Source organism: Acanthochromis polyacanthus, chromosome 7, assembly GCF_021347895.1.
Source record: "Acanthochromis polyacanthus isolate Apoly-LR-REF ecotype Palm Island chromosome 7, KAUST_Apoly_ChrSc, whole genome shotgun sequence".
In the NCBI taxonomy this organism is placed as follows: domain Eukaryota; kingdom Metazoa; phylum Chordata; class Actinopteri; family Pomacentridae; genus Acanthochromis; species Acanthochromis polyacanthus.
In genome coordinates this window covers 17,882,294-17,902,669 of record NC_067119.1, presented here as the reverse complement: position 1 = coordinate 17,902,669, position 20,376 = coordinate 17,882,294, and the positions used below count along the sequence as shown (strand labels likewise).

The following is a 20,376-nucleotide window of genomic DNA, read 5'->3' as shown; positions in this document are numbered from 1 at the left end:
GTCAGTGTGAGCGGTACGGTTGGACAGTACCAGAAACTACAGCCTCAAGCAGGACCATAAAGTTGATTCAATACCTCTTTAAAATAGCTTCAACAAAAACATTATACCCTCCATGAAATTGGGATTTATTGCAGGATCGCTGCATTAGTTTTACGTTTTCCGCAAAGGCTTGCAACTGTGGCATCTGAAAATTTGTAGAAACCCATGTAATCCTAACAAACCTGCAGTTATTATGCTGTGTGCGTGTGCGTGTGCGTGTGCGTGCGTGTGAAACCTAACCTCATAGGAGGTGACTATCGTCATGTTCCAGATCAGCTGAGGTGAGGGCACGCCGGAGGTCATGCAGGACAGCTGCACGTTCTCCCCCTCCATTACCGTCACTTTGGATGGGCTCAACGTTGCCATGGGAACCTCTACATACAACCAGGAAGCGGGAAAGAGGAGACAGAGAGAGGATGAAGAGGGGTTGAGGAAAGTAAGAAAGCAAACTTAGGATTCATGGCCAACTCTTGTCTTTTCTGTTGAAACACAAGGCACGTAACAACCTCAACAATACGAGTGGAAGAGCAGGCAAACACACACCCACTACCACAGAGTGAGAAAAAAGACTCACAAAGAAAGACCTCGAATTCAATCTCCCCCCTCCCACTCTCTCTCTCTCTCTCTCGCTCTCTCATTTAAGCACACTCACCCCAATCAAACAGTCACACAAAGAGACAGAGTTCAAACACAGTGATGGTTACACTGATTACTAGTTCATGTCTCCAGCAGCCCAAGTACTAAATTGATTGGACACAGTCTGAAGCCTCTGTCAAAGCAAAGATACTAGCAACTCTGTGTGTGTGTGTGTGTGTGTGTGTGTGTGTGTGTGTGTGTGTGTGTGTGTGTGTGTGTGTGTGTGTGTGTGTGTGTGTGTGTGTGTGTGTGTGTGTGTGTGTGTGTGGTCAGGTGCTGGCTATACTTGTGAGGACCAAATGTCCCCACATCTGTAGGAAAACCAAAAACAATGTCACTTGTGGGGACCTCATTTGGGTCCCCACAAGTTTAAACAGTGTTTTCTTGGCCATGTTGTTGTTATTGAAAAAAAGTAAAAGTGCAAAAACATTTCTTTAGGGTTAGGCATTGTTTTGGTCTGGGTTAAGGTTAGGGTTAGGGTAAGGAGGTAGATATGAATGGGAGTCAATGGTATGTCCCCACAATGATAGAAAAACACAGTATGTGTGTGTGTTTGTGTGGGTGCAGGTGACCAGGAGGTGACCTGAGCATGATTAATCAGACTCAATCAGTCTTGCCACCCTTGTGGCAAAGAAGAGAAGAGAAGAGAAGAGAAGAGAAGAGAAGAGAAGAGAAGAGAAGAGAAGAGAAGAGAAGAGAAGAGAAGAGAAGAGAAGAGAAGAGAAGAGAAGAGAAGAGAAGAATTGGGTGTCGACAGCAACAGCAGATAAAACAGGACAGATTTCTTATCAAACCCTCTCCTCTTCCCATCTACCCCCTCTTCCAACCTCTTCTGTCCGTCGGCAGAATGCTTATCACCAGGGCAACCCACTTATCACTACGGCAACCCACTCAATCACCATGAGACGCAGTAAAAACCAGTCATTTCAGTGGTGGCAGGCCAGCTGCCATATCAGAACCACATATCTTAACAGGCTCTTAGTAAATCAACTTTCTACTGCTACTACAGCCATCTGCAGGTCACAGGACGGACACACACACACACACACACGCACGCACGCACGCACGCACGCACGCACGCACGCACACACACACGCACACACACACACACACACACACACACAAAGCCAAGAATTTGAAAAAAAAAAACTCTGGAAACCAACTTGGTCTTATTGTGAGTGCAGTAGTCATGACCTGTCAGTCCAAGGAAATCCATGGTCATGTTCAATTATTTACAAGCACAGCTTTGGTAGTCAACTCATCCATGACGCTCTGTGTGATCGTAATCCTTTAGTTGCTTGGATGTGTTCAGAATCAACAAGTGGGATTGAAGAGGAATTTATTGTAATTAGACCAGCAGACCAGCCTGTGCCTGTGACAACACTGACTCATTACATGGAACGATTTCAGCATTATGTGCTTCAGCGTTTGGCCTGTGCTACAGCCCACCTGCAGCCAGTTGTGAACATATGGAAAATACTGGCAGTCGAGTGTCTGCGGTGGCTGAGCCAGCAATGCAACAGAGCGCTAATGCACAACATTCATGGCAAATATAAGGAAGCCAGAGGCTGGTCAAAAGTGTTGACCTTCAGTGTTTTGACAAATAGTCCCAACTCACAGTCCAGTTACTAGCGCTCAGTCGTATCAGACGGTATTCATTAGTGAATGGAGTTTACTCAGAGATCACTGAGGTAGAGCTGTTGGCATGTAATGTCAGGAGATGGTATGATTAAATTTGCAGCACTAAAAACATCTCAGAAAATAGTTAGTATGTGGACTAAGTTAGAACTTAAGTTAAAGGAAATAAAGCCGACTAAATCCTAAAAATGCTACGGTGATCACATGTTTGCAGATTAATCAAGATCCATAACTGAGTGATATGGCCATGAGCTCTGAAATAACATTGTACTGTCAATAGACTTATTTCTTACTGAAACTATTTCGTCTATAATTGTTCACTTTATGTACCTATTACTATTGCAGATATAGAATGGTGACAGATTAAAGGAAAAGCCAGCATAATGTGTCTAGTGTCACTGAGAGCTGCTTGAACAGCATTGATGATCCTGAGCAGAGATCCTTTAATCTACTGTACACTCCTGGAGGAATAAGCTCCATTCTACCAAAACATACTGCTTCGTTTGGTGTTTTGATGACGGTGGTCAAAATCCGGGTCTACTGTGCTGATACAAGAAGGTGTTTATTTAGTTTTAAATCTGCAGACAGTGGCCAGGGCATAAGGTTCATATTTTATGCTCATCAAATCCCAGCTGTAACTCCTCACCCTCTTTATGGAAGCATTATGTTTTTGCACTGATGTAACCCAGATTTGCTTTTAATTTCTCACCTGTTGGCACCAAGCAGCAACGTGCAGGTTTGAAAAGTGAAGCCATTAAGGAAATATCAAAAACTGCAGTTCCTTGAATGTTCTGTTGAAGTTAACTACAGAAGTGAGTTAATCCATATAGACCCCCATGGAAAAATGCCCAACTTTATGTCATAAATTAACAAGTTATTGGTCTGGTATTGGTCTCAATGGCTGATTTTCTTGTTTCTGACAACTGTGCAGGGATGATTTAATTTATCTCACCTGTTTAGATTGCATTAAGGCTCAGAATTATAATGCTACATGTAGAATGATGTGAGGGTGTCAAAACTTTAAGTAACAGTTACAAGACAACAATCCAGGGACCAGATACATTTGCATGGCACATACAGGCACATCATCCCCACTCATACTTTTGCTACGTGGAGTCAAGCACTGTCTGGGTGAGCCAGTGCCTTCGTGAGGTATTTTAATTGAGAAACTAATTATTCATTCATTTATTCACTCAAAGTTATCCTAATGGCCTCTTTGTGATTTTTGGTAGGCATGGGCGTGCATACAAGTAATTCCATCTACAATATGGTGTGTTCTTATTAGACATTAATCTTACATCGCCGGGATGAATAATTTGAAATAATGGACTTTCCTAAGAATAGATCCCAACTGTTGGCATTTTAGAAAGGGAGGTGAATTTCACCAGGTAGAATGGAAATTGTAGGGGAAACTTTTTTACACTTTACATCTGATAATAAACGCTGAAATATGCAATAGCCAAACTGTATATATTTATAAAGTTTTATATTTATAAATATATATGTATATATATTTATATATATTTATTTGATCATATTGAAGGATAACTTCAAAGATGGGTGTGGTCTTACCCATGCATACTCATGTGGTAGTGCACATGACATGTGTCTCTACTTTGCTTTACTATCATTACTTTATAGGACTGGTGCCCCATCAGCAACTTATTGTATTTTGTCACGAGCTTGGTTTTTCTAGAAAAATATCAGTGTCACAAAAGGAGCTTCCTTACTGTAAACAAAAGATTGACAGGCAGAGCATATACATAAATGTCCTAGACACTCCTTGAATCCAGATGGCCTTCATTCACCGGGAGCATGTACTATGAATGAGCTGTGAATTACAGGGACGGCACTGGGGATATGGGATCTGGCACTGAAGAACTGCTCACAGCTCATATTTAAAAGGAAAACATCCACTGCTCTCCGGATTGAAACCTCCACACAATATGCCACAGCACAGCATACTTCAGCGTCATTGTTGGAGGTGTCATTGTTGTCAGCTCTTGTTATAGGCCACAATAGGCATGTCCGTATCGATGTTTAGAGGAAGGTTCTCATGTATTATGTAACCCTCCTTTATTTCCACCACAGAGATGCGGTGATTTCGGAGGAGAGGCAGAAGCAGAAGCAGGCAGGAGAGAGATTTCTGACAAAATATACGACGGGGAGAGGGAGGAAGTGTGCTTGAGAGTCACACAACGAAAAATCTGTCCATGAGTTTGCCTCTAGTTTGTTGTTCGTGCACAGTGAAGCTGTCATTGCATTGTAAGTGGGATTCACAAAACAATGCAAAGGCAAAGTGAGGAGGATGAACAGAATTAGCATCTGTGAATGATTACTGACTTCTTGTCTGAGCGTACAGTCAATTACATTGACACCTGGAGTGCTGTGACTCTGACGTCAGATCATTTGAAGGTTTTGATTGCCTCCGTCTGTCACCCTTTTGTTTGTTTGTTTTTATCTTAAGGATTCCTACATTTGTGTTACTGTGGCAAGCTCTTGGGTATATTTGATGAATAACATTTAACATCTTGTTTGCCTTTGGTTTTAAGTTGATTTCCTTTATTTCATTGCTTATTTTTCATGTCTGACCAGTTCAACTTATGATGTTTTTTTGCAAAAATGACAGATTACATTCAGTGACAATGTTGGTTGGATAAATGAAAAACTTTGCTGAGGTTAGAGAGAAAATCTCATTAAAGCATGGAATGTTGGTCCCCTGCATTAAAGCCTGAGATAACTGAACTATTCATTTCTCCCCAGGAAGTACACTCAGCTTCCTTCACTGGAAGAAAATTGTGAAGTGTAGATGGACACAGCTAACAGATTTACTATTCAAATGTTCAGTAAGGCAAAAGTTGTACTCTGTCTTTACACATATTGTTTCCACTCCATTTTAAAATCTGAGCATTTACTGTCTTCCCTTTCCAATAAAGATGATTTACTGCACTAGCTATGATCATATTCAACTAGCTATGCTCTTCTGTTTTTGAAGCTTCTTTATAATCCCTCTTGAACCCTTCTGTAGTAAAACTTGACTCCTAAATGACAGCAGCATGGCCTTAAAAGGAAGTCAAGAGACCCAAATGTAGATAGAATAGCTCTAAATGGCCTGTCCATGGTTTTTAAACATGCCTCAACAACAACCATGAAACACTTTGGTTAGAAAGTATGAATACCATTTGAATCCGCTGGTGTCAGTCTGCACTGTGCTGGTTTTCTTTCTTTCATTGTGCTTCCTAGCATCTGCGCTGATTTAATTTTGTATTACAGTTTTTGTGTCTTGTTTAATTCCTTGTTATCTAACCCGTAAGTGAGTGGTCTCCCTGTCTGACAATAGAAAATTCACACATGTGAATAGCATATCGTGCCCACAAACACTGATAGGAGCCATCTGGAATCTTTGGTTGGTCTGTGCTGCCATTTACTGCTTGTGCCTACATGTTGCATCTTTGTTTTACACGTGTAACTGTTAAGATGACAAAAGAGGGGTAAGTGTGCACAGTTAGCTCACATATAAAGCTAAAGGAATATAAGATAGAGATGGAAGGATGGAGGCAGGAAACAATAGAAAAACGGTAATTAAATGGTACAAAAAGGAATGACAAACAGCCTGAGAGACAAACAGATGAACTGACAGACAGACAAAGTGAGAGGGAGACAGATGTGACCAGCAGCGATCTGCTAATTCATCTGCTGTCATTTCCACAGCACATGGACAAAAGCACCATTGCTCAGGACAGCTGGTTACAGTTATTCACATTTATACCTTTCTGTGCACTCAGCAGAACTTAAAGGTGTAATGACATGACAGAGCGATCTCAGGAAAACCCTTAATGTCTTCATTTTCACATTAACAAGCAAGACCCTAAGGTAGCAAAGAGTTATAGATGGCAACTATACAAGAGTGAGGAGTTCATACGTTTTATATGGCTCTTTTACTGCTTTATTCATCTTCACAAACAACTGAGTGATAGCGTTGTAAGACACGCAGCTGTTTGAACTTCGACATTTCTGCTGAGTGACACAGTTGACTTGTTTTCATATTGCACAGGCACGGGACTGCAGTAACATCAGAGCACCACTTCTTGGTAAAGTTTTGTATCGGTCAGCAGTGGGAGCAGTCGGTGTTTGCCAGCCTCTTTGGGTGGAGCTCTAGCAGTAAACAGTCCGTAGAGAGAGAGAGAGACATATGAGGCTGGCTTGAGAGATCAGTGTCAGCCCGAGGGCATCATTGGGCATTTCCTCTCTTTTGTGCCTCCCTAATAATGTCACTCAGAAATGTTCAGACATACAGAAGGACATACATGAAGCAGACAGGCAGATGGAAAAACAGAAATAAAGAGGGGGGACGATGACCAGAGAGAAGAAGGCCAGTATTTTGGCCAGACTGAGAGGTCTTTTGGCGTATCACTGTTAGCCCTGGGGCATTATTTGGCACCCCTGCCCCACTATGTCCTCCTACTCACATGTCACTCTGCCAGGGGGTCCCCTGTCCACCTCTCCAGGGGCCCCGTTGTAACTGTGCTAATGCCAAAAATAACCTCTGCTAATGGAGGGGAGGCAGAGGGGACAGATCAATAGGAGTTATCAATGACATTGTTAGCTTCCTGCAAGCTAACTTATCGTTGGTGTCCTGAGCATCCCGACTACCTCGAGCTATTTTTGACCAGATAATTTGCTCTGTCAACAACAGACAGAGCAAAATACTTTAAGATTTATGGTTTGGTTTACTGGGGAAAAATCAGATTACATTTTAATTCAAGACCTATAAAGCTTGATATTCTCATTTTACAAAAACAAACTGGATCGGACTGCACTAACCCTGCCTCAGCACTCCAGCCCCTAAATGCTGGAACAAGTTTCATTTGTTTACTTGGGTCAAACTTAAGCTTTAAAATCATTGTTAAATGTCAGCTTAGGCCATGATATCAGCCTCTACAAACCAACAACCCAGAGAATGAGAGCAGGTCAGGCAGACTTTCAGAGACAGGTCAAGCTGTAATCTGACCCCATTTATGAATAGAAGAGCGCCCAAAATAGACAGATTCATGAAAAATTCATGCAGTGGATATAAAGAAGAGGAGGATAAAGCATCAATTAACTGCTGACATTTATACATTCAAGCTTGATAAACACTCCCATAAGCAAGTACATAAAAGGCTTGTGGTCTATAGAAGGCTGTCCTGGAGTGACAGCAGGCTTTCTGGTTAGCTTGGCATTATACTTGGGTTGTAAGTAATTGTATGCACTATTGAAAATGTCAGGTTCTAGTTTTATAGACACATTATTCCTTAGAGGAACGCTACAGTCTGTGTCTTTGCCTGTTGCTAACAAAAATATTCTAAAATTTTTTGGAAATGATTCTGTGGGAAATGCCTTTCGTTGCTCATAAAATGTGATTATTGCTGTTGCGGTTGAGCATTTTAGTGCAGCTTTCCATAAAGCCAGAAAGGCTTCTTTCCCAGATGAACAAAACATAACGATTCAGACACAAAGGAAGTGAAATCTGCCGTGTGACAGCAGGTCACTGGTGCTATAGGACACAGTGCAGATGGTCTTTATAACACTTCATTTTGCTGCGATACATGCAGAGGGTTTTCTCCACTCAGCATCTTTCAGACTCCCTGATATCATCTGTGTGTTGAATTACACAAATGTTCCTTCTCAGTAAAAGATCTTCCTGTCTCTATAATGTCCTGTACGTTGACCTTTCTCTACCTATAAGCAAATGTCTCAGATGACTGTAACCAGTCTATAAGATGACAAACCCACACACACACACACACACACACACACACACGTCAGCCTGTCGCACGTTTCTCTCTCCTCCGTCTGGCAGCTAATCTATGCATCACATGAGAAAAATCCCTACAGGATAAAGATATATCAGCCTGCTTAGTGTTGATGGCATTTCAGTGGCATGCAGCAAAGACCAAACTTAACTTTTGAGCCCTCTATGAAAACAGAGCTCTCAGTGTGCATACACACTTTCATTTGGTCATTTGCTTGTTCATGTGTAAGACATTGGAGCTTTCGGCACTGCACAGTGTCTGGGAAAATGACAATATACAGGCTAAGCAGAGCTCTGTGTAGCACCCTCCATGCAGCCAGTGGAAACTCACATACCAGCAGGTATACAAACTACTGATTACTGCAGCGGCTGTCGTCAGTGCATGTATTGTATTCTTTGCACAGATATTCTCCGAGGTGTGAACAGCAAACTTCATTTTCTGTAGTCATTTAGCCCCCACACCCTGAGAGGAAGGACAGAACACTTCGTACACTTGGCAAAGCATCACAATGTTCATACAGCATATGTCCCGCACTTAAACGCATAAACATTTGTGGAAACACACAACTGAAAACATAGAAATGGATGCAACACATGAAAAAAAAAAAAGCACACAAAACCAATACAAAGATTGCTTTTTTCCCTTCAACACTTCAATACTTGCTTCAACACTTTGCCCTCTACTAGGGCTTGTGAATGATTTTTCCAGTTCTTTTCTTTGTGTGTGTGCGTGTGTGTTTGTGTGTGTGTGCCCTCACCACAGTTAGGTAATGTCAGTCTGGACAGCAGCTTGCGTGCTCCTCCATCCTCAATGCAGCGCAGCTCCTGAGTGTCTGCTTCCTCTCCTAACCACAGCTTGATCCACATGTTCTCACAGGAGCAGTGCAACGGGTTCCCTGACAGGATCCTAGACACACACACAAACACACACGCACACGCACACGCACACGCACACGCACACGCACACACACACACACACACACACACACACACACACACACACACACACACACACACACACACACACACACACACACACACAGAGTGAAGAAACGTAAGGAACAGCAAGCAGCAGAGCGACAGACAGTGACAGAAATTGAGAAATAAAAAACTATACAAAATCTGAATTGTAACAATTTGACTTTTGCCACAGCAGAATTTCAAAGTGCCCTAAAGGAACGGTTTAAAATGTTGGGAAATATGCTTGCTTGCTTTCTTGACGGGAGTCAGATTAGAAGGTCGCTGCCACTATCACGTCTGCTCGCTCAATATAAAACTGTAGCCAAAGGCCTGTTAGCTTTGCTTAGCATAAAAACTGGAAACAGGAAGAAAACAGACAGCTTGGTTTCACCAAATGGTAACAACATCCACCTACCAACACCTCTAAAGCTCACTCTAATTCTGATATTGTCAAGTAATACATGGGGATCCCAGAAAGCTGCTGCCCATGATTAAAGAACAAAACCTCCTGTAAAAGAGCATCCTGACCTCTTAGCTCTTTAGCTTTTGTGCAGATTAAACGAGATGATGTTGGTACTCTAATTTTGTTACCGTTGCGTCGCACCAGGCTCACTGTTATCCTCTGTTTCTAGTCTTTATGCGCAGCTAAGATGGCAGTACCGTGATTCTTCATATTTGAAGGTGGTGCCAGTCTTCTCATCCAACACTCTACAAGAAAGTCAAATGCAGTTTTTTCACTTGCATCAAGAATGAATAATGCTCCATTTTGCAGTACTGAACTGCATTGAGCCAGTGGAAGAAATGTCCAAATTTTCTCTTTACAGAAACTAAAGCTGTACATTTTCCACAAACTGTCAGTGTCCCAATATTTCCTAATGCAATGTGAAAAAATAATGCCACATTACAGAAATGTTTGTGTTTAGGAACAGCTGTCACAGATTATCAGCATTCGACGGCTTTCAATCTCCACTTTGTTGCCTCAGTCTAAATTTTAATAAATCATTTTCCAATTCCAGGAAATTGTGACATTGAAGGAAGCAGCAAACCCAACTCTCAACTCCAAGACAGACACCTATAGGTGACATTACAGATGCTATAGGTCTCTGTTTATCTAAATGTGGAGATAGTGAATGGGAGGTAAACCAGACAGGCACACAGAGATAGACAGAATGATAGCGAAGGCTCCTCTGAACTCACAGATAAGAGATGTTGATGTGTTTGAATATCCTCCAGGACAGGGATGACAGGTTGTTATCTTTCAGATTCCTGGAAATTAAATCGAACATCAGGGAGTGAGATTGTGTTTGCAACACCACAACAAAGTATCAGGTTGTTTTTACACCAGCTAACGGCATATTTCTGCCTCTATGTACACTAATAAGCCTGCTTTATTTTTCTCATTAAAAGTTTTCCGCTCTTAGGATTGTGACAATTAACCTTAAGTGGTGCATTAGTTTAAGTATAATAAGCATCAAACTTTAATTATGTTGACAAGGTACCAAGATTTGACGATCAATTAGAAATCTTGTTAACCTGCACTGGACTTCATTTTTCATTAGTCTCTCAGCCATCACAGGCTTTTGTTACTTCATATTGTTACAAATGAGTCTATTTAACATCATTACCAATACAACAAAAGGACATATTTTAGAAGATAATATTGTAATCTCACCAAAAGCAAAGACAAAAAATATGTGCAGCTGCTGTTATTTAAAAACAACAACAACAACAACAAGAAAAAACCAACAAGAAAAAATAGGATTTTTTACTCACAGGTACTGTAACTTGATGTTGTTCTGAAAGGCCAGCTTTGAAACATATGTTAACCTGCTGTTGGTCACCGTTCTGACACAAAACAAAACAGCATCATTAATATCTTCAAATACACTGCAACATCAACATTATCAACAACAGTAACATCCGTCCTCATGTTAACATGCAGCTCCATGAGGTCTTCTTGTAATTCATCTGAGAGGAGATTTACCGGCAACAAGTACAACCTGGCAACCCAAACTGTGTTGTTATTAACGTCTTATTATTGGTCCAGAATGAATAACTCCAGCATTTATTAACATTAGTAACAACTTGTGGATGTTTTTTTTTATTTAGAAAAATGGCACTACATACGTTTATGTTACAAAAGCCAAAACTATAAATGGTCATGTAGCATCAGCAGATATCTGCAATATTTTGAGTATAAACTGTGTGTAAACTAAGATGACAACATGTAATTATCCTTCATGAAGTAATATTATGAAGGTAAAGAGGCATGGTGTTTGAGTGGAGCAACAACTAGCAGGCAGTAGAAGTTAAAACAGGACTGTAACACGTGAACTGTGAATAGTGGAACATATTGTAAATCCATCAAGGTTGCTGAAGCAAGATAGGAGAACAGCAAACTAATATTACACTGTAAAAAAATACAGAAATGAAAGATGTTAAGCCACTATAACAACTCTGCACTGTTTTGAAAGTTCTGTTTTACTTAATCTGAATTTTCAATCTGTGTATGTGACCGAGTTCAGCTGACATTGATGGAAAATGTTTTTAAGGGAGAAGTTAATGGAATGGGAGCTCGGAAAAAACACCTGCTGCTTGTAATGTTTCATTGTTTTCAAATGAAATCTATTCATCATCTCTGGCAGATTGTTAATTCTATTTATGTGATCTTTACTAAACAATGTGATGACTGAAATGAAATCATGTCCACTGATTTTGCCTGACTTAAGGCTATTTCTATAGGCACTGTTGTTGTTTTATGTCTATCTCTACCCATAAGGTAAAGTTATTTTTAGTTTCTTTTCATATGGACTCCCACCTCATCATCAGGTGGTTCTACTGAGTACAAAATACAATTTCCTGTAGATTCAACTCAGCTAATGTCATATTTATTCTCAGTGAATAAAGTCATAAAGTTGCACAAGGGCTTACAGTAGTGCATTTGTATTTATCCATAATCACTTATTTTGTAAAGGGTCATTAAATGCAAGTCAAAAGTGGCCTCTTTCTGTATAGTCTGTTTTTGTATGATGAAGGGAAGTTATTACAAACTACACAACAACAGTAAGGATTATACAGTGCCTTATTATTATCAACATTTTTCAGTCATGACGCTGGGTCAAAATAACAACTCCGCATTCTGGGTAAAGTGGTATAATCAAGAAACCAGCTCAGCACATGTTCTGCCTCATAAGTCACACGATGGGGTTAAAGTTGGGTTATTTCTTGAGTATGCTGTTGTAAATGTGCTGCACAAAAAAAGGCGACTTGACCTGACTTCATTACTCCACACTGCTAATACTAGATGGTCTTTGCCCTTAATTAGCTGAGGTGAGGCCTTAAGACAATATCATTATCTGCTAAAAGCTGCTTCAGACAACGTTAGTGACCGATCATCTGACGAGAGCTGAGATGTCGTTTAACCACCTAAAAATGCACCACTTCGCGTACAGTGATTACTGTACAAACATTCAGACTGTGAATTAGTATCATCATATGGGTATCAACCGTTTTCTTGCAAAATATTAACACTGCATGTGTAATTGTGTTTGATGTATTTCTAAGACACATACGACAATTGTTCCTGATAGCAGCTCAAACACAGCACTCATCCTTCCTGCCTTTAGAGTTTTGCTCCCATCGGGTCCAACCACAATTAAAAGCAAGTACTTGCAGTGCATAATGTGCTTTGTGCTCATTTGTCTACCAAATGGGATATTGGCTGGGAAATTAGGTAGTGTCTACTTAACAGATTTTTACGTAGCAAGAGGGTGCTTGTTGGAAGACAGTCCTTTTTCTAAATTAAGAAATAAAATGAGACATAGAAGCATAGCAAACCAAACCAACAGCAAATACAGTGGGACACAAGGATAAACACAACAAGATTTTAAAGCAACAAACGTGGTCGATATATTGCCAAAAACATTAATGTGTCTCATAAGGTGTACTATATTGAGACGAACAAGTATAGAAATGCGGCTGAAATGCCTTGAAATGCTGCTCATGTATTTGAGCTCATTAAAGCACAACAACACTTAAACAGAGTGCAGCAAAACAGTCTAATAATAAAAACATATACAACATAACACCAAGCGTGTAATAATTTTTCAAGCAAATTTGTATATTGACAGTAACTCAGAGTGTGTACCCAAAGCCAAAGTGTTTTTCTTGGTAAAATAAGCCATGAAAGACTCACAGGTTCCTGAGATTCCTGTACTCGTGCAGGTCTTTGTCGTTGATGGAGGAGAAGCTGCTCTGGTTTGCGATGTAACTGTCAGGAGATACAAGTGTGTGTCAGAAGGCTCATTTGTCACCATGTGCAAGCATAAACAGAAACACTTTAATAAGACAAAGAAACACAATTAACCCGCACAAATTTAAACAATAAAAAAACGACTCCTGAAGGATTACAGCTGATGAAGGGCACACAGGGGGCACTGTTAGTTTTACAGAAACGGGAACCGTTTTTGCCTCTTTTTCTCAGCAACACTTGAAGAAGGCACTTGACCTCTTTGTGCATAGGGGCCAGCAGGAGATGACTGCAGGCAACTCCCTCATGCGAACAAATAAAATTGTGTGAACGGGTCTTAAAAGCAGCCTATGTACTTTTCAAATATCCAGCAGTGGGATCTACTCTTCTATCGGGGGAACATGACGTTACAGTCACAGCAGAGCTCTTCGTCCTGCACAAACACTCCGTCTTATTGCATATAATCTTTGGCTGTATCGCAAGGTCAGTAAATAATGTGTTCAGGTGGTAGACAGAGCCCAAACAGGAAAACAATGTCTCTAATGAGATTAATTGATTTGCACGTCTGTAGTAGAATACTGTTTTGTTGCAAATCATTTCAAAACCAACAAAATACCGCAGCTTGTATTTTAAATATCTAAAGCATCAGGAGATTGATGAATGAGGATTGAAATCGACAACACATCGTCTGTAAAGACATTTTAACAGCGATGCTCTGGTGCTTTAAAAGTAGCACAGCATATGCCATATAACTGCAATGTCCCAAGTTCAAGTGTAGCAGAAAAGATTTGTTTTCCATCATTTCTCATCATCTCCCAGCCATCACGTCCAAACAAAGTCAAAAAATTGTAATAAACACAGAAATGCGCCTTTCAATAATTAAAAAAGTTGACCCACATTAAAATTCAGTGTTTTAGGAAGAGGAAAAAAAAGAACTGAATTAAACTCCTTTAAAAAACAGTGCACTATTTCACAAAAATGATCCCCACTAAAGCCTGGAACTGCCTGACAATAACAATGAACAACTAATATTCAATCTGACTAAATGCTTTTAAAGGTGACAAACTAATTTGTAATCTACAATCAAACACCGATTAGTCTTTCGGTGTGCGCAGTTAAACACCTGGAAGTCAGCTGTGAGGTAAACAGGCTTCCAATTCAAGCACGATCACTGAATAATATTGTCAGACATAAAGAGGATGCAAAATACATCCACAACTTTTCATTAGGACTGATGGACCCATTGCAGGGAGCAGAAAAGCTTGATTTTCACTACACCCATATAAATGGTAAATGGTTGTATTTATATAGCACTTTTAACCAAAGCGCTTTACATGATATGTCACATTTACCCATTCACACACACATTCACACACTGATGGAGGAAGCTGCCATGCAAGGCGCTAACCACAACCCATCAGGAGCAATTAAGGGTTAGGTGTCTTGCTCAGGGACACCTCGACATGAGCACAACGGGCCGAGGATCAAACCGGCAACCTTCCAGTTACAAGACGGCCACTCTACCCACTGAGCCATGCCGCCCAGTATGTGTCCATATGTGTGCATTAGCCTGAGATCTCCTGAGAAAAGTCCAGCAGCACTGTGGTACAAGGCAGATTTATCCATATGATATTGTATTTAATCTTCCCTGAAGGTTGCATTCTCTATATTGCTGCACTTTGTCACAAAATATGATGAAAAAATGAATCCTGTTGGTAATATTGTTGAAAAAAATAGCAAGAATTTGCATTATTTGGTAATGCCAATGCCATTTTAGATTGTATCATTTAGTTATTTATTACATCCACCTCCTCAACTTGTGAAAACTATTTTCTCAGCAGATGGCAACTGAATATGATTTTTTTTTGTGAGTCATATCTTAAACATACCCACAGTGAAGGGCAGAAATGACACATCAATACCAACTGCATGCGAGTCTCTACACCCATGCTGCATGTACTGACACAGACAGCCCATTAAATCCTGAGCAGTTGTAGAGGATACAGAGCAGATGTCATAAAATCAGGACATCTCACCAATTAGCACAGACCAGGGGACACCATAACCTCCCTCTCCCTCAGTTTTTTCTTCTTTTTTTTTGGCAAGGTCATTTGGAATTAGACATCCCACGGTCATCAGTAATTTGTCTGTTTACATTAGCCAAGCACTCAGTGAATGCCTTTCACCAGACTGCTGGCTCATTTAAACAGCTTCCAAGGCTTCTCCAAGGCCGCTGATGGAGATTGTTTATCTCTGACAAAAGTCATTATCAACAAGGCCCTTTATCTTTGCCAAGGAGTGAAATATTTTAATCTCCCATTTAATTTCTCTCAGCTATGGGCATATCTGTGTTTATATTTAGTGCCAAATGACGCTTTAATAAAAATGAGAAATAGAAAAGAAAAGGTGGCACATTTCAATGCAAGCTGAGACTTATCTTGAATTATTATCCAGCAGCTTCTTTTCTTGTTTCTCTTTCTTTTGCCTACAGCATCGATTCTCTCCGCTTGTGGCTCATTTAAATACACTCATAAGCCATCTTAGGAAGTGTCTGTGCTAATATTTGGACTGTGCTGTCTGCTCGGTGCGCGTCCCCCTAGACGCACAGACATATGTAGAAACGTGCACGCACACCACACGTGCACGCACGCTATTTCTTCTTTTCATGTTGTTTAATTTGTCAGAATTAAAAGCTTGGTTTTATATATACACAAAAAATGTTTTCCACGCTGGTGCTGGAAGACTGATGCGTTCAGTGATGGCAGTGATTCTGTTATGCAATGTAGGTTACACATGATGTATGTCTGAGCCAAACCCACGAAGGAAAAGAAATGTAGGCGATAGGCTGTATAAGTGAGATTTCTGTTTGAGTTTGTGATTTAAATTAATGCATGAGGTGATGATTGATTGCGAAAGGGTGAAAATTAGTGCCGCCTATGGCTCTTTCTCAGCTGACCGGAGGCTGTCAGACACAAGTGGCAGGAGGAGGGGATGAAGGATGACACGCCGTTATGTGGAAAGTGTTGGAAAATGGAGCACATGATGGAGGCTAAAAAATCTGGATGAATGTGAATAAATTCTCTAAACTGATGCTTTATGAGGAGGGGGGGACACTCACATGTCAGTGATGTTCTCCATCTCCGCCTTGTTCTGCAGGACCGGGAAGGCGTTGATGCCCACCTCCGGGTCCACGCAAGAGATCCTGGTGCTGCTGCAGGAGCACGTCGCGGGGCATGCCTCCGCGGACAGCCACGGATCCCCCGAGCCCACCGCCACGCCGACCACCACAACCCCCCACCACCACCACCAGCACCACCACGATCCAGAGCCTCTCCCCGGCGAGGAGAGAGCCCCGCTCCGGGGTCTCAAGGCGTTCATCTCAGGGTGCCAACTTCAGCTGTAAGGCTCGCTGAACAAGCCCCGCGGCCCGGCCCAGGGTGGCTGGGATGAAGCCCCCCCCTCCGGTCTCGGCCAATCAAGGGGAGGAAGAAATAAAGCAGAAAAATCCGAGGATGAGGTGGAGACGAGGCGGCGCAGCTAGAAAACCATCGGCGGTGAGAGACGAGACAGCGAGGAAGGAAGGTGTGAAAACAGAAAAAAAGAGGAGAGAGAGAGAGTCGTCCCTTTCCCGGCGTGTTTCCTCCAGAATCCCAACGTCAGTCAGTCAGCCAGTCAGTCAAAGCCTCACTGACACACTGCTGGAGGAGTGTGCCAAGGAGGACCTCTCTCTCTCTCTCTTTCTCTCTCACTCTCTCTCTCTCTCTCTCTCTTTCTCTCTCACTCTCTCTCTCTCTCTCTCTCTCTCTCTCTCTCTCCGGAGCCTCCTCAACACGCACAATGATCTCTGTGTGTGGATAACTCTCGGTTGGGTGGGTGGTTTGGACCAAAATGACAGTCAGGATGGGAGCCCAACGTATATGCACCGCTGTTCCCAGCGCTGGATGAAGGCTGCGATGGTGATGATGATCATGATGATGGTGATGGTGATGATGGGAGAGGAGGGGTACCAGCGTCAAAGCAGGCCGTTATACATCACTGCTCTACCTCAGGGAAAATGTTCCATGCTCTGCTTTCAGGAACATCCCCTGGGAAGGGTCAGGTGAAGGGGGAGAAGATGCGTGCGTCTTGCTCAAAGGCACTTCAGCAAAGCCATACGCTTTCCACGGGTTAATTCTGCTCAGTAATAAATGCTCACAGGCACTTTCTCCGGCCTTTGCCTTGACTTGAGAACGAGGTGTCAACGTCCTTATCTGACAGAGAGAGAGGAGGGAGGGAGTAGGTCATTCATCGGGTAGCTTCAGATTATTGCGTAAATGAGATGTAAGGGGCCATCAATTTAGAGCCTCTAATTGTCATAATCATTCTCATCAACACCGTCGTCGTCATTATAATTATCGTCTGGTTGCTATGCTGGGCGGTTCCAAGACCTGTATACAGTTAATCAATAAAAAACAAAGCTGTCTGAAGAAGAAGCTTTATTTTGCAGTTAGGTAATCACTCAAGATCCATATTTCAAGTGCTACATTTTGGGGAAAAAAGTAACTTGGAAAAGCTTATGTACATTGGATATCCCGTCACTATGGCTCACTGAGCTGACGGATGCTTACAGTGTAAATACACAAGACAAGAAGTATGTACTGTCAGCACATGAGAGACCAAGAAAGAAAGAAAGAAAGAGGGAGAAATCACCAATCATCAAGTCTTTAGTTGGCGGGTACTAGACCAAGCGTCACCTTATTAAGTCATTAGGCCATATTTCATAATCATATAGGGCTCTCAGCCAAAGCAGACCTGAATCAATAATATGCCATCTCATAGTGGAAGTTGTACGGCTGCTTGCCAGTCACCCTGCTGCTACAGATCTGCTGCTGGAAGCATTTCTAACACAAGTCTTCAACATGTCTCAGCCATTGAAGAACAAAGCTCCTTCTCCTCAATCTCTCACCTTGTAAGTGAGACACAAAGAATGACAGCACATCTGTCAGAGCAGCTAGTTCCCAAAACATCTCTCCTCTCCTCTCCTCTCCTCTGTCCTGTCCCCATGTGCAGCTCTAATATGACGTTTGTGCTGACGCACAGGCAGGGCTGCTGAATAGAGGAGCGTAATTATGGAGCTCTGTCTGTGTGTGAGCCAATCTGCTGGATGCATGCTTTAGAAGCCGTGGTGTACGCATTCTGTACTGAACAATGTGGGCGCACCAATTAAAATGTCGTCTGACAAAAAGAATATTCCTATTAGTCTCTGTTTCTTTTGAGATTTGACAGAGGTTGTAACCTCTGTTAAAGGTTTGTGACATTTTAAACATGTAATCACCCCCTTGAACCGACTGTCATCTCCAGACAAAGCATCACTCACAACGTGTTTTGTCCAGCAGTGTGAGCCCATCATAGTATGCCACACTTTTTTAGCTTCATGAGACATTTATGAAGCAAGTTTGATGTGTTAATTACAAAGTACAATTCCACAACCCCCAGTTAATATCCATGTGTGTCTGGAGTTGGACAAGATTTTAATGAGTGTCATATCTTGAGACTTTGCACAGCACAGTCACTATTTACAAGCTGCAGCAAGTGTTTCTGTGCAGTATGATGCAAAAGAAGAGCAGGTCACAAATAAAATCTGAGATGTTTAGTAACGACAAACAATCCAATTTAATTAAAAGTGGATTTCCTCTGATATTGAAAACTATATTGATTCTACTGGTCAGATGTCTGGTGTGCAATTTTTCTCATGACATCACTGAGCAGCATGGGATCGTTCTCTAAAGATCTTCATCTCTGACTCTGCAGTGATGCTCACAGTAACCCTATTGCCTCACAGTTACCTGCTGTTCACTATCAGTAACGAGAAAAGCACTCAGAGAGTGCAGAGCTCCACCATGGATAGAGAGGAAAACAGGAAACCCATGCAGTACAGGATCATGAGCTGGAATCGAAGCTGCATCTCTGACACACGACATACTAACCTATGATGTTTTTGTCATATTTTGGACCACATACTAAAACATACTAAACAATTCAAAGTGATCCAGAATCCAGCATCCTTTCCGGATTGCCACCAAAATTAAATCAGCTCTTCCTCTTACCATAGTCTACATCCCCTGAAAATTTCATCTGAATCTGCCCAGACGTTTTTGAGTTATCTTGCTGACAGACAGACAGACAGACAGACACACAAACGCAGGGTGTCACATAACCTCCTTGGCGGAGGTAATTATTGCACCACAAATAGCAATTGCTGCATCACAATCGCCTGTTTTTGCCTTGCATTGACCTGTTGTTGTCTGACAATCGTTTGCCATTGCATCACTATCAGCTATTGTTGCATGACAGTTACCTGCAGTTGCATCATATTCACCTGTTGTTGCATCATTATCATTATCACCACCTGTTGCATCACAGTCACCTCTTGACGTATCACAGTTACCGACTGTTGCAACTCAATCACATTCAGTTACAATAAACAGCTCTTGCAACATAGCTACCTGTTACTTCCCCCACAATCATCTGTTGCTGCATTACAAAAACTCATCGTTGTCTCACAGTCACCAGTTGTTTCATCACAGTTTCCTGCGGTAGCCTCACAATCACTTGCCATTGTATCACAATCACCCGCAGTTGCCTCACGTCACCATTGATGCATCCCTTTTACTGGTTGTTACATCACAATCACATATTCCTGCATCACAATCAGCTGTTATTGCAGCGCAGTCACTCATTGTGGCATCACAGTTACCTGCCGATGCCTCACGGTTGCCTCACAATCACGTTGCTGCATCACAATCACCTGTTGTTGTATCACAGTTGCCTGTTATTGCTTCAAATTTACCAGTTGTTGCATCACGGTCACCTGCAGTTGCATGACATATACCTGCTGTTTCCTTAAAATCATCTGTTGCTGCATCACAGTTATCTGTTGTGGCCTCACAGCATTTCCAAAGAGGCTGTGCTGTGTCTCTTTTGAGTGAGCAGATCATGAGTTTATTGATGGAACTCGCTTTTTTGTTCGCAGAAGGTAAAGAAGAAGATCAAGTCAATTTCGAGCCCAAACATTTACCAG

The 20,376-nt window shown here is 41.7% G+C and overlaps 1 protein-coding gene across 4 annotated transcripts in view; it reads right to left on the bottom strand.

The window, feature by feature from the left end:
• Positions 1–17,278, bottom strand: part of ntrk2a (neurotrophic tyrosine kinase, receptor, type 2a) — a 106,269-nt gene extending 88,991 nt beyond the window's left edge. For 2 of the 4 annotated variants that reach the window (XM_022199091.2, XM_051951180.1), the window contains exons 1-6: positions 16,435–17,278; positions 13,263–13,337; positions 10,841–10,912; positions 10,265–10,333; positions 8,866–9,014; positions 280–413 (exon numbers count right to left, since the gene is read on the bottom strand). In XM_022199091.2, the coding sequence (XP_022054783.1) occupies positions 280–413; positions 8,866–9,014; positions 10,265–10,333; positions 10,841–10,912; positions 13,263–13,337; positions 16,435–16,694 (759 nt within the window). In that variant the 5' untranslated portion in view covers positions 16,695–17,278. The remainder of the gene's footprint in view (positions 1–279; positions 414–8,865; positions 9,015–10,264; positions 10,334–10,840; positions 10,913–13,262; positions 13,338–16,434) is intronic. The other 2 variants (XM_022199092.2, XM_051951181.1) reach the window with 1 other exon arrangement.
• Between the last annotated feature and the right edge of the window lie 3,098 nt (positions 17,279–20,376).